This window comes from Pituophis catenifer, unplaced genomic scaffold (genome assembly GCF_029215685.1).
Source record: "Pituophis catenifer annectens isolate HBS135680 unplaced genomic scaffold, rPitCat1.0.hap2 SCAF_3, whole genome shotgun sequence".
NCBI classification, from domain to species: Eukaryota; Metazoa; Chordata; class Lepidosauria; order Squamata; family Colubridae; genus Pituophis; species Pituophis catenifer.
In genome coordinates this window covers 57,925,151-57,938,990 of record NW_027256883.1, presented here as the reverse complement: position 1 = coordinate 57,938,990, position 13,840 = coordinate 57,925,151, and the positions used below count along the sequence as shown (strand labels likewise).

The 13,840-nt window shown below is 35.5% G+C and overlaps 1 protein-coding gene across 1 annotated transcript in view; it reads right to left on the bottom strand.

Annotated features, from left to right (window-relative positions):
- DOK6 (docking protein 6) overlaps positions 1-13,840 on the bottom strand; it is a 184,778-nt gene that overhangs the window by 83,873 nt on the left and 87,065 nt on the right. The window contains exon 2 of the mRNA XM_070942417.1: positions 11,214-11,321. Within this exon, the coding sequence (XP_070798518.1) occupies positions 11,214-11,321 (108 nt within the window). The remainder of the gene's footprint in view (positions 1-11,213; positions 11,322-13,840) is intronic.

Below are 13,840 nucleotides of genomic sequence, written 5' to 3'. Positions count from 1 at the left end.
GTTAAACCCTCAAAAATACCTTTCATAATAATCAGCAAAAGAAAACAACTATTAAATAGAATTTAGAAGACAACAACAGTACAGGTAAATTGATAAACCTTTGTTTCATGGATAGTCTAGTACAGTGATGGCTAACTTTTTCTGGACCGAGTGCCCAAAGTGCACACCCAAACCCTCAAAATGTAATACGTGCATGGCCCCTGTATGCGCCCAGTCCCCGTACATGTGTGCATGGTCTCCGCATGTGCCCCGCCCATGCGCATGTGCACATACCCCCACATGCGGCCTGCCCTCCACACATGCCCCAACCTCATGCATATTCATGCACCCCCATATGTGCCTGCCCCCCCATGCATGTACAGCAGAGACCGGAAGACCAGCTGGCCAACGGGAGGTGCGCGTGCATGCACAGAGGGGCTGAACTGGAGCGATGGCTCATGTGCCATTAGGGAGGGTGCTGCGTGCCACCTCTGGCACACGTGCCATAGGTTTGCCATGAGGGGTCTAGTAGAATTGGGAGTGTTTTTGTACTCATATTTTACTCATATAGTCTCTGAATTGTGCCTTTTTCAAGAAAATAGTAGAAGTGGCTAAAATAGTAGAAGTGGCTAAACGCAGGGTTAAATGGCAAATTATTCTTTTTTTTTTTTACCAATCAGATCTCAATAGAAGCAGAATTGGGGAGGGAGGTTCATCCCTTCCTTGAAGCAAGTATTTATATACTCTTGAAATATCCACAATATTTAAGAATTTTCCAAGCCATTTGAATTTAGGATTTTATGTGAGGCTAGCTTAAAAATGTGAGATACATTTTTAATGGCAGAAACCATAGTTCCAATTTTCTTTGGAAATAACTGACATATGTAACTTGGCAACTTAATTGTTCAGCCTTGATTGTAAATATTTTATAGACAAACACCATGATGTGTTATGAAAACTACTGATTTATTCAGCAGTGTCTGCAGGGGAAGGTGTAATTATTCTTTTTCCCTCCCCTTTTGGTAAATGTGTTGATGTGGCATAGAGGGGACACGAATTCAATTATGCTGCCATGCCCACCATCTTGTCTTTTGTGCCCCCAGGATGCTGCAAAACATTTCTACAAATGTTTTGAATATGAACAGTCTGGTGTGCAACTATGAAATTCAACCTGTTTAACTGGTTTACTTTTTCTGGAAAAATTTCAACCCTCATGCAGTAGCCATTTTGATAGCAGGACCTACATTTTTAATAGTTCAAATGTGGTCTGTTATAATCGTTTTCCAACTAACTTGACTAACTAACAAGGCCTGCTATATATGCATCTCTAAGTCAAAATAATGCTTACTTTTTCCTAATGAAAATTGTTGTTGAAATGGAGCATATTTAAATATTTCTACATATTCCTGTACATCACAAATACAATTCTGCCATTTTGTTCTGAATCCTTTTTCTGGTTGATACTCGGTTCATGTATTTATAAAGTAGGTTGATGAAACAAGCCTTTGCATTTTGTGAAGATCAGCTTTACATTTTATAAAATGGCAGAAATGTGTGAAATTAAAAGTTATTCTAAAACCATCTAACTTGGCAAAGAATGAAAAAGATCTCCTATTGAAGCAAGAATATGAAACAATATTAAGTTGGAAGTTTTTCATTATTGTAATCCATATAGTACCTATGAATGCATGCAATTCCATTCAATTTAAATGCATTTCATGCTCTGCCTTATTCAAATTGAAATATAAATGAAATGTGCATAAGAATATATGAGATATATGATTACTGATATTATGGTTCATCACACAGCTAGCCACATGTTTAGAATAGATCTGGCATTTTTGTCCACCTATAGAGTTCTTCCCAAGGACCTACCATATTTTTTGGACTATAAGACACACTTTTTTGTCTCCCAAAAGGGGGTGAAAATGTCTGTGCCTCTTATAGACTGAATATTGCTGAAGTCCCACCCACCTGCCAGCCACTATTTTGCCTCCACACAGCCCATTTTTGGGCCTTTTTTCGGCCTTTTTCAGGCCCGTATTTGGGGCTTTTTTCAGCCCATTTTTGAGCATTTTTAGCCCGTTTTTGAGGCTTTTTCAGCTCGGTTTTGAGACTTTTTTCCAGCCCATTTTTGAAGCTTTTTGGCCCGTTTTTGAGGCTTTTTTGGCCTGTTTTCGAGGCTTTTTTCAGTCCATTTTCGAGGCTTTTTTCGACCCATTTTCAAGGCTTTTTTGGGCCTTTTTTAAAAAAAAATGGCCTGAAAAAAGCCTCAAAAACAGGCCAAAAAAGCCTCAAAAATGGGTCAAAAAAGCCTAAGAAATGGGCAGAAAAAAGCCTCGAAAATGGGCTGAAAAAAGGCTTGAAAATGGGCAGAAAAAAGGCTTGAAAATGGGCCGATAAAAGGCTGGAAAAGGCCCAAAAATGGGGCCCACAGAGGCCAAAAACTTTTTTTGTTGATTTCCTCTTCTAAATTTAGGTGTGTCTTATAATCAGGTGCGTCTTATAGTCTAAAAAATATGGTAGATAGGCAAATTTTAATTGTTCTTAATGTTTGTATTGTATGTTTTTATCTGACTGTACACCGCCCTGAGTCCCTTGGGAAAAGGTGCGGTATATAAATTTGAAATAAAATAAAATAAATAAAAATAAATAAATATTTTGTTAAAGATATTGTTGCAGAATATAAATTGTTCTGAGTTAAATCGCCTTTTCCAATTGACTGATGGTAATTTTGTTAATGTTGATGATGTTTAAGTGGTACTCCATTGTTATGAGCTGCACACAATGCACCTATCACTGATGACACTATCATTATTATTCTCACAACAATGTGAAGTCACAGCTGTAAGTTCTTTAGCTGGTCTTCATGCATATGGAGCTTTTTAAGGACCTAGGACAGTGATGGCTAACCTTTTCTGGACCAAGTGCTCAAAGAGCACGCACGTGTGCGCCCGAACCCCCAAAATGCATGCATGTGCAACCCCCTGCATGCGCCCAACCCCCCCGTATGCGCAGCAGAGACCTGGCTGGCAGGAGGCGCGTGCATGCGCAGCAGAGCTGAACTAGGGCAACAGCTCATGTGCCATCAGAGAGGGCTCTGCGTGCCCCCTCTGGCATGCGTGCCATAGGTTTGCCATCACAGACCTAGGATGTCCACCTAGAATATGTGCAGATATGAGCAGTGTGACCTTTTGCAATTGTGAGATAGAATTTTGTCAAGGCACTGATTTTCTCAGTGCCCTCCAAGATTTTTTATGTTGTCACGCAGTGCACTAAGAACCAATGGGATCTTTAAGTTTTGACTTTCAATCCTCATACTTTGTTATTGTCTCCAATTCTTTGTCTCCTATTCTACTATTCCTGATATTGCCACATCACTTTCAACCACAGTTATATCTGGGGTGTTATGAGCCAAGTTATTAGCAGTTTATTAGCACCATATTTTAGCCTGCTCGTTTTCAACTACTTTGTCAACTTTATGTTGCCACCAATTTTTCATTACTGGTACATGATATTTTTTACAGATGTTCCAGTGAATCATTTTGGTGACTGTATTGTATTCTTCTTTATAATCAGTTTGTGCGATCTTGCACAAGCTGAGTATATTATTTACTCTTATTATTATTAAGCAAATTTATATAGCCTCTCAACTCCCACACAGATGACTCTGGAAGGCTTACAACATTAAAATCCACAACATAAAAAACCGTATCACAATATAAAAACAACATACAAATCACAACATAAATAGCACTACATGTATCCTGAGAAGCAACTATATGACTTCTTGTCACTATAGCAGTGATTGGGTTTAGCTACAAATTTAAAAGAGTTAATTGCCACTTTCACTTAATTATTACAAAAGAGAAAAGCAATTAAAGCCTCAAACAAATGAGATTTTTCTTAAGGAAAGACACAAACTTAAATATTAGTTCCTAAGGTCCCAAACACACTTTCACATTTTCTTTACTATCAAGCTCTGCAAAAATCTTTTCCATATTTAATAGAAAATATTTAGTGTCACAATACAATATTAAATATATGCATCTGAAAATCTATACTCTGAATAGATACATGAGAAAAGATGACAAGGGAATGAAACCAGTGTTTCAGACCTTAAAAAAAGAAATTTAAATATTGTATAAAGCTACTGATGAAATATTTCTATATGGTTGAAGAATGAAAGCATTCCTAAATGGTCATTTCAGAAACAATTCAATTCAAACTAAAAGCAGTAAGTAGTTGGTTGATTTGGTTCCTGGATATCTGATAGGAGAACTCAGAGATCTTAACCAACAAGAATTTTAACAGCTGATTTATAGCACCTTAAAGACATTTTTTGCTCAAGTTTTTATATCTAAAACTCTACATCATTCCAAAAAGTAGAGTCAACTTTATGAATGCTTATATCATTATAGCTCTTAGTCATTAAGGTGTCAAATTGTTTGCTTCTGTGATATAGTCTAGCACTATAGAAATAAAATAATTTGAATAAGTTAATCCTTACTTTCATTTTATTTTTGTTAATCATTTTAAATGTTTTTAGTACCCTACACTTCATTTACTGTACTATGCAATAACATTCTGATAAAGGAAGAACAGAAATGCACTTGAATCTTCAATTCTACATGGAGTCCAAAGCTGGGGGGGGGGGGGGAGAACACAATTTAAAAGACTACACTATTTATATTACTTAGGAACATACTTAAGCATGACACCATCTCTTTCAGCCAACACAATCAATCTACTTGATCAGCGCAAATTATGCATATTGGTAGCTTCATCAGGCAATAAGGCAGTATCATCAAGCCAAGATACTTCACTTTGTTTCCCAAAACACATACCAGTAGTACTGCCAGAACTGCAGAACTGCTGCCTAATCCATAAAGGCTGCCAGCAGCAGAATAAAATTACATTCTCTATGCCAACAGCAAAGTGGAAAAGCCAAAACATAATGTATGACTGCTATGCAGGGTTTCTCAAAACCTGAGAGAATGAGAAAGGTGTTCATATATCAAACCTCACTGTACAGTTTAACTGCTATTTAAAGACTAATATTCACCATTTTAATAATACATTAAAATTATCCAGATAGCATTGAAAAATGATTTCACCAGCTGTTATGTTAATGAAAAAGAAGTAAAACTGAAGCAATATACCATAAAACAAAACTGTCAGAACATTTTCCTCTGTCACCAATGATGCTATAAAAATCTGTTTGTTCACTAATAATGAGAAAATATCAGCCACAGTTCTATTCCTCCCCTTATCTTTAACCCTTGAGGATAAAACATTTTCAAATCGGCATCATAGTTTTAAATCTTATGGTTTTTCTCATGTGGCATTTATAATACACTGAATATACATGTTTATAATTATTGCTTCAAAAATCTGGATAGACCTGACATGATGTAAAATATCCTGAATACAGCAGACTGTAATTTTAATGTAATTTTGAAACGAGGAGACAGAGAGATTTTCAGCCTGTAAATTCATTTTTAGAAATACTAAGTAAGAATGTACTGTGACTAATTTTAATGTATTTCTAACCAACTGTTTATCTGCTCTTATTGTTATAATTGTATATTGGTATCTTTGAATGTTGTTTAACTACATTTTATTGTAATTATAATGAATTCTATTTCATGTAAATTATTGGTAATTTTTAATGGTTTTGTGTGTGTGTGTGTGTGTGTGAGAATTTCTGGTTAATTATGCTTTTCTGTTTTTGACTTATGATTTTAAAAATACATTTTGTCTATTGTAGGTTGCCCCAAACCTCGCCATGTGGATTGTGTACAAATATTGTATAATCTGTAAATAAATGTAAAACATATGTTAAATATACATCAAATGATAATATCCTTCCCTACAAAGTCAACTCTTGGTCAACGAGAGACCAATGAGTTAACTCAGAAAGGCAAGAGGAAAATCTAGAACAGGCCTGCACAATTTGTAGAAGGGAAAGGCCCACATTGATGAATTTAAAATCTTTGTGGACTGCAAAGGAATGTTGGTGGGCTAATTAACAATTTGGTGAGCAACTACAGTGTTAGATTGGGTGGTCATGGTAAGTAAGGCACTAGGCAACATCACTTTCAGCGCAGTGGGGGTGATTTTATTACTTTTAAAAAAAGAAGTATGTGCTCTTCCCAAGGGTGCTTGGTGGGCTAGAATTTATTTTGGAGCATTTCAACTATTTAGAGACATCCATTTTTTGCACTGGAAAGGGCCTTTCATCTTTTATATATATGTTTTATCTTTGCATGCAAAAAAAGATTCTAAATTAATTGAGTCGTGTCCTGATGTGCAGTCTGACAGATTGAATTAAAGAGCCTATAAAATATCAAATCGCTCCAGTTATTTTGTTCAAGTATGCTAATGTTCTAAGGTAAATATTATTCATACTATATAATATCGAGATGAGCATCTCAGTAACATGTGGTAGTTCTATGAGGTGTGGTGGGCTTCCTAATTTGTTGACTGAAGAAACCTACCATGCCATATGTATATATGCAACTGCCATTATTTTTCAAGCTACGTTAATTGAACACATGGCACACATCACAAATCAGATTCCTCTTTAATGCACTATTCCTTTGCATGACCGTGGGACATTTAGAAACTCAATTATGTTCTTATGCTTCCAAAGCATTCTTCCTTATCTTCCTGGTATGCTAATCACCATAAAAACATTCAAGGTCTCTCGTGATAAGAATAAGTATGGTATTTAAGGAATGTAATAGAAAGAATTCACAATACACAATATATTTAAATTTCATTTTGTTTGAGGCAACTTCTTATAAATTGCCATTAATTTGTTTTAATAAAATAATTTAAATTGCTTCTACTTTCACCTGATTTCAAATTAAATGAATTATATTGGTTGGGCAATGAGATTTTTTAAATACAATTGTCAAGTGCAATAAACTTGTTTAGATATATTATGTGTGCACTAATTATTTCAACACCAATACATTTTAGCAACATATTCTATTTGTAAATGAATGCAAATCGTACATTTTTTTTCTACAAAAATGAAACAAAACAACAGATTTAAGAGCTGTTATCATGTTCCATCCTCCAAAACGCTGTTATATTAAATGAACAGATGCTTTGGGATTAAAAAAAAAAAGACTGACTACATTTGATTGTGCATTACCATGGCATTAAAACAAAATTTGAACAGCGTATGAAAAAATAAAGGTACCCTATACCTCTGCTGGCGATATCCATACATATTTCTTGGCAGCACTCTATTGCCTTCTTTTCAGCATTTTTTTTCAACTTCCCAGATTAGCCAACAATTATGGAATGCTTATGTTGTTCCCCATTCAATCAAGCCAATTCAGCTTAGTTTCTAAGATCAGTCAAAGTTAGCTACGGGTTACATCTGCTGTTGCAAAAACAATTTTTGTGCCAATACTATGGAAGAGCTTTGACATTACAGTACCTGTTTCAGTTTCTAAGCCTGGTCTTCTAATTTCCTGGTAGTCTTCCAACCAAATTCTACTCAGGATTTGCCTTTTTTAGTTTCTGAGTTCAGACAAGTCTAACTAGGCATTGTCATCTAAGACCTGAAAATTCAAGGACTTCCTTTCTTTTTCCTAAAAAACTCAACTAATTTGTTTTCTTCCATTTCTTCTCTAAATATACAACTAAATAAAGAGTTCACTCTTTATCCCGCTATTTTGCCCTCTCTCCCTCCCTCCTTTTTCATAAGACTTGATATGGGAAAAGAAGCTAGCAAAAGAACGTTACGAGCAGGGGTGAAATGCTCCCGGTTCGGACCGGATCGCCCGATCCGGTAGCGATGGAGGTGGGTGGTTCAGAGAACCGGTAGAAAAAAATCCCTGTCCCCCCCCCCCCATGCCCAGCTGAACAGCACAATCATCAGAGGCTTTTTTTTTTTACTTTTAAAAGTATTTTTTCTACAAGCTCTTCGGCCAAAAAATGCTTTTAAAGGTAAAAAAAAAAAAAAGTCTCTGATGATCGCGCGGCTCAGCTGGGATCATCAAAGGCTTTTAAAAGAAAAAAACCCTTTTTTTCTTTTAAATGCCTCTGACGATCCAAGTTGAGTTGCCTGATCGGCAGAGCCTCTCAGCTTGGAGAGCAACTCAGCTGGGATCGTCAGAGCCTTTTGAAAGCATTTTTTTACAACCTCTTCGCTGAAGAGGTTGTAGAAAAAAATGGGTTTAAAAGTAAAAAAAAATAAAATGGCCACGCCCACCCAGTCACATTACCCCACCACCACCAAGCCACGCCCACAGAACCGGTAGTAACAAGTCTGAAAATACGAGGAAGAAGAAGAAGAAGAAGAAGAAGAAGAAGAAGAAGAAGAAGAAGAAGAAGAAGAAGAAGAAGAAGAAGAAGAAGAAGAAGAAGAAGAAGAAGAAGAAGAAGAAGAAGAAGAAGAAGAAGCTGCTAGTCAAGGTGCAGAACACTGGTGGCAGCTTCATTTTCAGTCATATCACTACCTTGTTACATATAAGACAATACAAATACCTCTGATGATGACTGTTACTCAGTAGGATAGAAAATGTTTGAATAAATTCTAAAAGCCATGCTCTGTATGCCTCCCCTACTCTGTTTTAACAATGTCACTGTGAGAACATTCAATGAATTAAAAAAATTAGAAGAATAGATTCTATGAGTACAGGAGTTAGAACTCTATGAAAGAAAGGAATCTTGCTGAGAATGGAGTAGAGTATCTTGTTAACTTCCTGCAAAATCCTGTTGCTTTTAAACACCTTCTTATGCTGATGAAGTTGCATAAACAAAAGCAGAATTATATAGCAAAGTCATGGGACTGTAACAGAGATGCAAGATAGATGCTTCCCCCAAAACCAAACAAGGAGAAAAGGCATGGGTAGATTTTTCTTTCAATTTGAAAGAAATTTGCCTTTTTAAGAGATCAGGAAAGGCAATAGAACAGCCATTGAAAAGGCCCTACAACAGACCAAATGAGGTGGTATAGTCTTCTAAAAGGTCCATGAGAGTCTATGTAGTTCTCCTCTTAGGACCACAATTGAGAGCAGAATTTCCGTTGCTAAGTAAAGAAGATTATTAAGTGAGTCATGCCCGATTTTGTGACCTTTTTGCCATGGCTGTTAAGCATATCACTACAATTGTAAGGTGAATCATAAGTCATTAAGTGAATCCGGCTTCCCTCATGGTTTTTGCTTGTCAGAAGCAGGCTGGGAAGATCACAAATGGTGATTACATGCTCAGGATACTGCAGCTGTCGTAAATGCCAGTTGCCAAGTGCCCAAATTTTGATCATTTGAGCATGGGGATGCTGTGATGGTCATAAATATGAGGATCGATTGTAAGTCACTTTTTTTAGTGCCACTAAACAGTAATAAACAAATGGTTGTCAGTTTGAGGATTACCTGCAAGACCTACCAAATATTTCCAGGAGGAAAGACCTAGCAAAAAGATCAAAGTGGCAGGCAATCAAAGAAAGACTGTAAGGTACAGAACGGTTGCCAGCTACTAAACAAACTGAGTAGACTATAGTGGGCAAAATGCCAGGAGAAGTCCTAAACAATAGATCTGTCGTATATTTCATGGTAATGATCTGCATTTTTATTTCTGCCTTAGGCACAGAATAAAATCTTTGCCAACTGAGCATAACAGCATTGCTTGATATTGCTGTCAGCAACAATGCTTCGTCTTAAAAAAATGTATCTGCTGGCATTAAAAACCAGGACCCAAGGTTCAATAAAACATGACTTTAATTTATTTACTACCTAACAAAAACACCAATAAAACCCTTAGAGAAACAACCATCTCCTTTTAATCAGGATATGAAGTATAGATTAAATTTATAAATTAAGTAACAAATGTCTACTGACTGTGCTGAGATTAAGGTCTAGCTTTGAACCATATTTAATAGTAGTACCCATACTTGTCCTTGAAGCTAATTTGGATTCTTTTTCAGCTCCAGCAGCCAGTAGTCCCAGACAATAAGAAATATATTTTATAAAAAATTGAAGTTTTACCAAATTCCTGGCAATAGTTACACGTCTATGCAATCCTTTAAAAATGGGATTTGATGAAATATCTTATCTCAGCTATATTCTTTCTGAATGAAAGCCAAATATTATAAGAGTTTAAGGAAGTTCTATCAACTTTCAAAATTCAAACGAGAGATTGAAATAAAGCCCTAAGCAATGCTATTTAATAAACTTCCTAGAGCCACTTCAGGTTTCAGAGGCTGAAAAAAGCAAGGCGCAGAGCTCACAACCAACACACGGATTGCTAAAGTTGACCTCTGGGAACAGCTCATTGAGGGTATTCCGGGAGGCCGAATCACCCCGAATCAGCTTTTTTCTTAGTTTCCTCCCCAAAAACTAAGGTGCGTCTTATACTCCGGTGCGTCTTATAGTCTGAAAATACAGTATGTTTGTAGGCAGTAGTACATAGAAGTAAAATGCCTTCTTCTATATGGTTACTATAAAACTTTACTTAATTCTAAGAGGGCATTTCATCCAGTCTGTCTTAAATGGCTGATCAGATAGTGTTTTTGCTAGGCAACTTTCAGCTTCCATGAACCATACCCCTGAAAAAACTATCATATAGAAATAGAGAAAAGTTATAATCTAAAACTTTCACTAATATATTATATTTAATTCATAGGAAGCTCACTATAAGATACCCACTCAAATATGCAGCCATTCAATTCTATTGAGCTGCTATACTATATAAATTATATTTGCTGTTTTTTTTTTCTCAAAATCACTATAATATATTACTGTAGCTCAGCCTTAAGAATATTAAAAGAATTCTAAGCAAACATAGGCTAAAAAGAATATTGAATGAATTACAGTACTTTTGACGATATACAAATGGAAGGAAAAGTTTCCATCTGCTGAATGACAGACAGTGGATAGCAAACGTTTAAATTGTGGTACTTTTATACATGAATTTTCTCAAAACCTTTTCAGTGCCAGGCAGGTGTTTAAATTTCTTTGTTAACCTCTTAAGAAAATGGCTTCAGATATTTAAATGCACTGATATTTTGTGTTTAAACTGTATATTGAATTACAGATAATTAGTGTAGATTACAAACTTGATCATTAATTAATTGTGCATGTTATAGAAGGGATGGAAAGAAGACAATCATGTTTCATTATCTGAGCCTACATCAACAGTGTCAAGTAATGTTGCTTCCACTTCAAATGTGTCAAAAGTGGTTTAGCTTTCTGCCTAATATAGTTGCTACATACCTTGTGAAAATTTCTGAAATACGCTGCCTTCTCATCTGGAAATTTTTCTAGCCTTCGAGGTCCTTTACTTGAAGCTTTCTTGAAGACCAGCCAGCATCTCCTGAAAATCTATACACACAAACAAAAAAAAAGAAAAATTACCATCCGTAGAAAACTCATATTGTAGCCACCTGAATATGATAACAGAACTTTGATATTGTAAGGTTTCCCTCATTTCATTTATAAATAAATATTTGTTTGTTTCACGTATGATATAGAATAGTGAGAAACATTCATTGTTTTTAGAGCATTTCATGTTTCCGATTTAATTCTTAATCTCAAAAACACCTGAATAATTTGGACAAGAAAAAATTAGCCCATTTCTAGTACTAAATTATTTTTCAAGATCATGTATTATACTATTGTGAAATTGGTTTAGGGATATATACCAGATTCACTGATAAACATATCTTGGGCATGCTTTATTATATTATTATTATTATTATTATTATTATTATTATTATTATTATTATTATTATTATTATTATAATAATATACAAAATGACAATATACACAGCAGACGAGATAACTGGATTTTGTATCCCAAATCACTAGTCAAACACTTCCCAAGCGTTTAGGACTGCGTGATGTATCGGCGGATTATGTGAGCAGATCCCAGTAAGGTGGCTTTCTGCAGCTGACCAATGGTGATCTTGTCAGCGCCAATTGTTTTTAAATGCTTGCCTAGGTCTTTTGGCACAGCACCCAGTGTGCCGAGTACCACTGCAACCACCTGCACTGGTTTATACCATAGTCTCTGCAATTCAATTCTCAAATCCTGATATCTGGTGACTTTTTCAAGTTGTTTCTCGTCGATTCTGCTGTCACCAGGTATGGCAATGTCGACGAGCCACACTTTTTTCTTCTCCACAATCGTGATATCTGGGGTATTATGTTCCAAAACTTTGTCAGTCTGTATACTTTTTCAGGCTTATGATCCCCCAGTTCTTTGCTACAGACAGATGGTAGTTGTGACACAATTTCCAGTGGACCATCTGAGCGACTGTTGTTTGTAATCATTCTTCTTCTTCTTCTTCTTCTTCTTCTTCTTCTTCTTCTTCTTCTTCTTCTTCTTCTTCTTCTTCTTCTTCTTCTTCTTCTTCTTCTTCTTCTTCTTCTTCTTCTCTTCTCCTCCTCCTCCTCCTCCTCCTCCTCCTCCTCCTCCTCTTCTTCTTATTTAATGCAGAATACATTAAATCAATAGGCTTTATTCTGAGCTGAGCATGTACCAGATTGCAGCCAATGTGTTTTTAAAATATATCTTGTACAAGAAAAATAAATTTTATGCACTGGAATATCAGTTTTAGTCATGTTTTAGAGTCAGGTATTAAAGTAAAACTGATAAGATTTTCTTTGATATTCCTCCAGCCCCCCTTTAGCATATGCAACTGGTTTAACATCAATCTGCTAATTGTCTCAATGACATATTCACTAACCAACTTGATCCCAGCCCCTAAGAGAACATAAATTATTTCAGTGTGGGGACTGCAAGAGTGTTCAGGAACAAGCAGATGTTCAGATGAGATGGGAATTGAGCTAGAAGACTGCACAGAGTTACTTGTAACAGCAACTTTATCCTACATTATCTCTAGAAATAATGTTACAATGTGGCAGACTTCCAGTAAACCTAGTAGAAAGTAAATACCCAGAGGTAGTGCTTTTCATGTACTTTGATATCTAGTGTTTTACTGAATACCTAATTTACAATGGTTTCACTTTCTAGTCCTTGAGTAACAAGAGGCTCTTTTGTGTTCTGCATCTCCAAGGTATTAGAATCTGTTTCTTTCTTCTTTGTTAATTTCTCTTGCTATTGTTAATGCTGATCAATGTATTCAATGTCTGTTCTTTTTAATCTAATTTACACCTACTCCTTTTATTTGAATATTTGAAACAGAGATCAAGGGCAATACTTTAAAATGTACAATATTGTATGAGGCCTCCAATATTTTTACAGAAGCTACTTTTTATAAATTATCTAGTTTCTTTTGCCCTGAACTTAAAAGTTTTTAAAACTATTTTTTTTAAAAATCCTCTGTGCAGCAATAATATATCCAGCTATTAGTAAAAAGAAAGCTGCTCATTTATTTCTTTAACTACGAACAATGACACGAATTCTTTTCAAGAAGCTTGCATGAGAGTACTGTATCAAATTATAATAAAAACAGGAGGCCCTTTTGTCAAAATTATAATATTTTTAATGATTTAAAAAATCCTAATATTATTTCCATCCTCAACTCCAAGAGTAATTCTGTCCTCAATTACATAGCTATTTTTCTGAAAATGAAATTTTGAAAATGTTCCACTAGAAATACAATAGGAAAGAAGGAAGGAATGAACTTAAAACTTTTCCTTGCCAACCTTTAGCTATTTCAAACTCCCCCTTGAAGTTTTTAAATACCTGCATATCTTTCCTAACTGACTCTCAATGTTAATGACAAAATCCCTGTGACTGAATCTCCAAACTAATTCATTATTCAATCACTTAAATGATAGTTGAGATAAATACTGTGAACTAAATTGAATGACTTTTGGTTTTTATCAGTGAATGAAAAAGTCTGAGCACAATGAGCCTACTCACATACAATTCA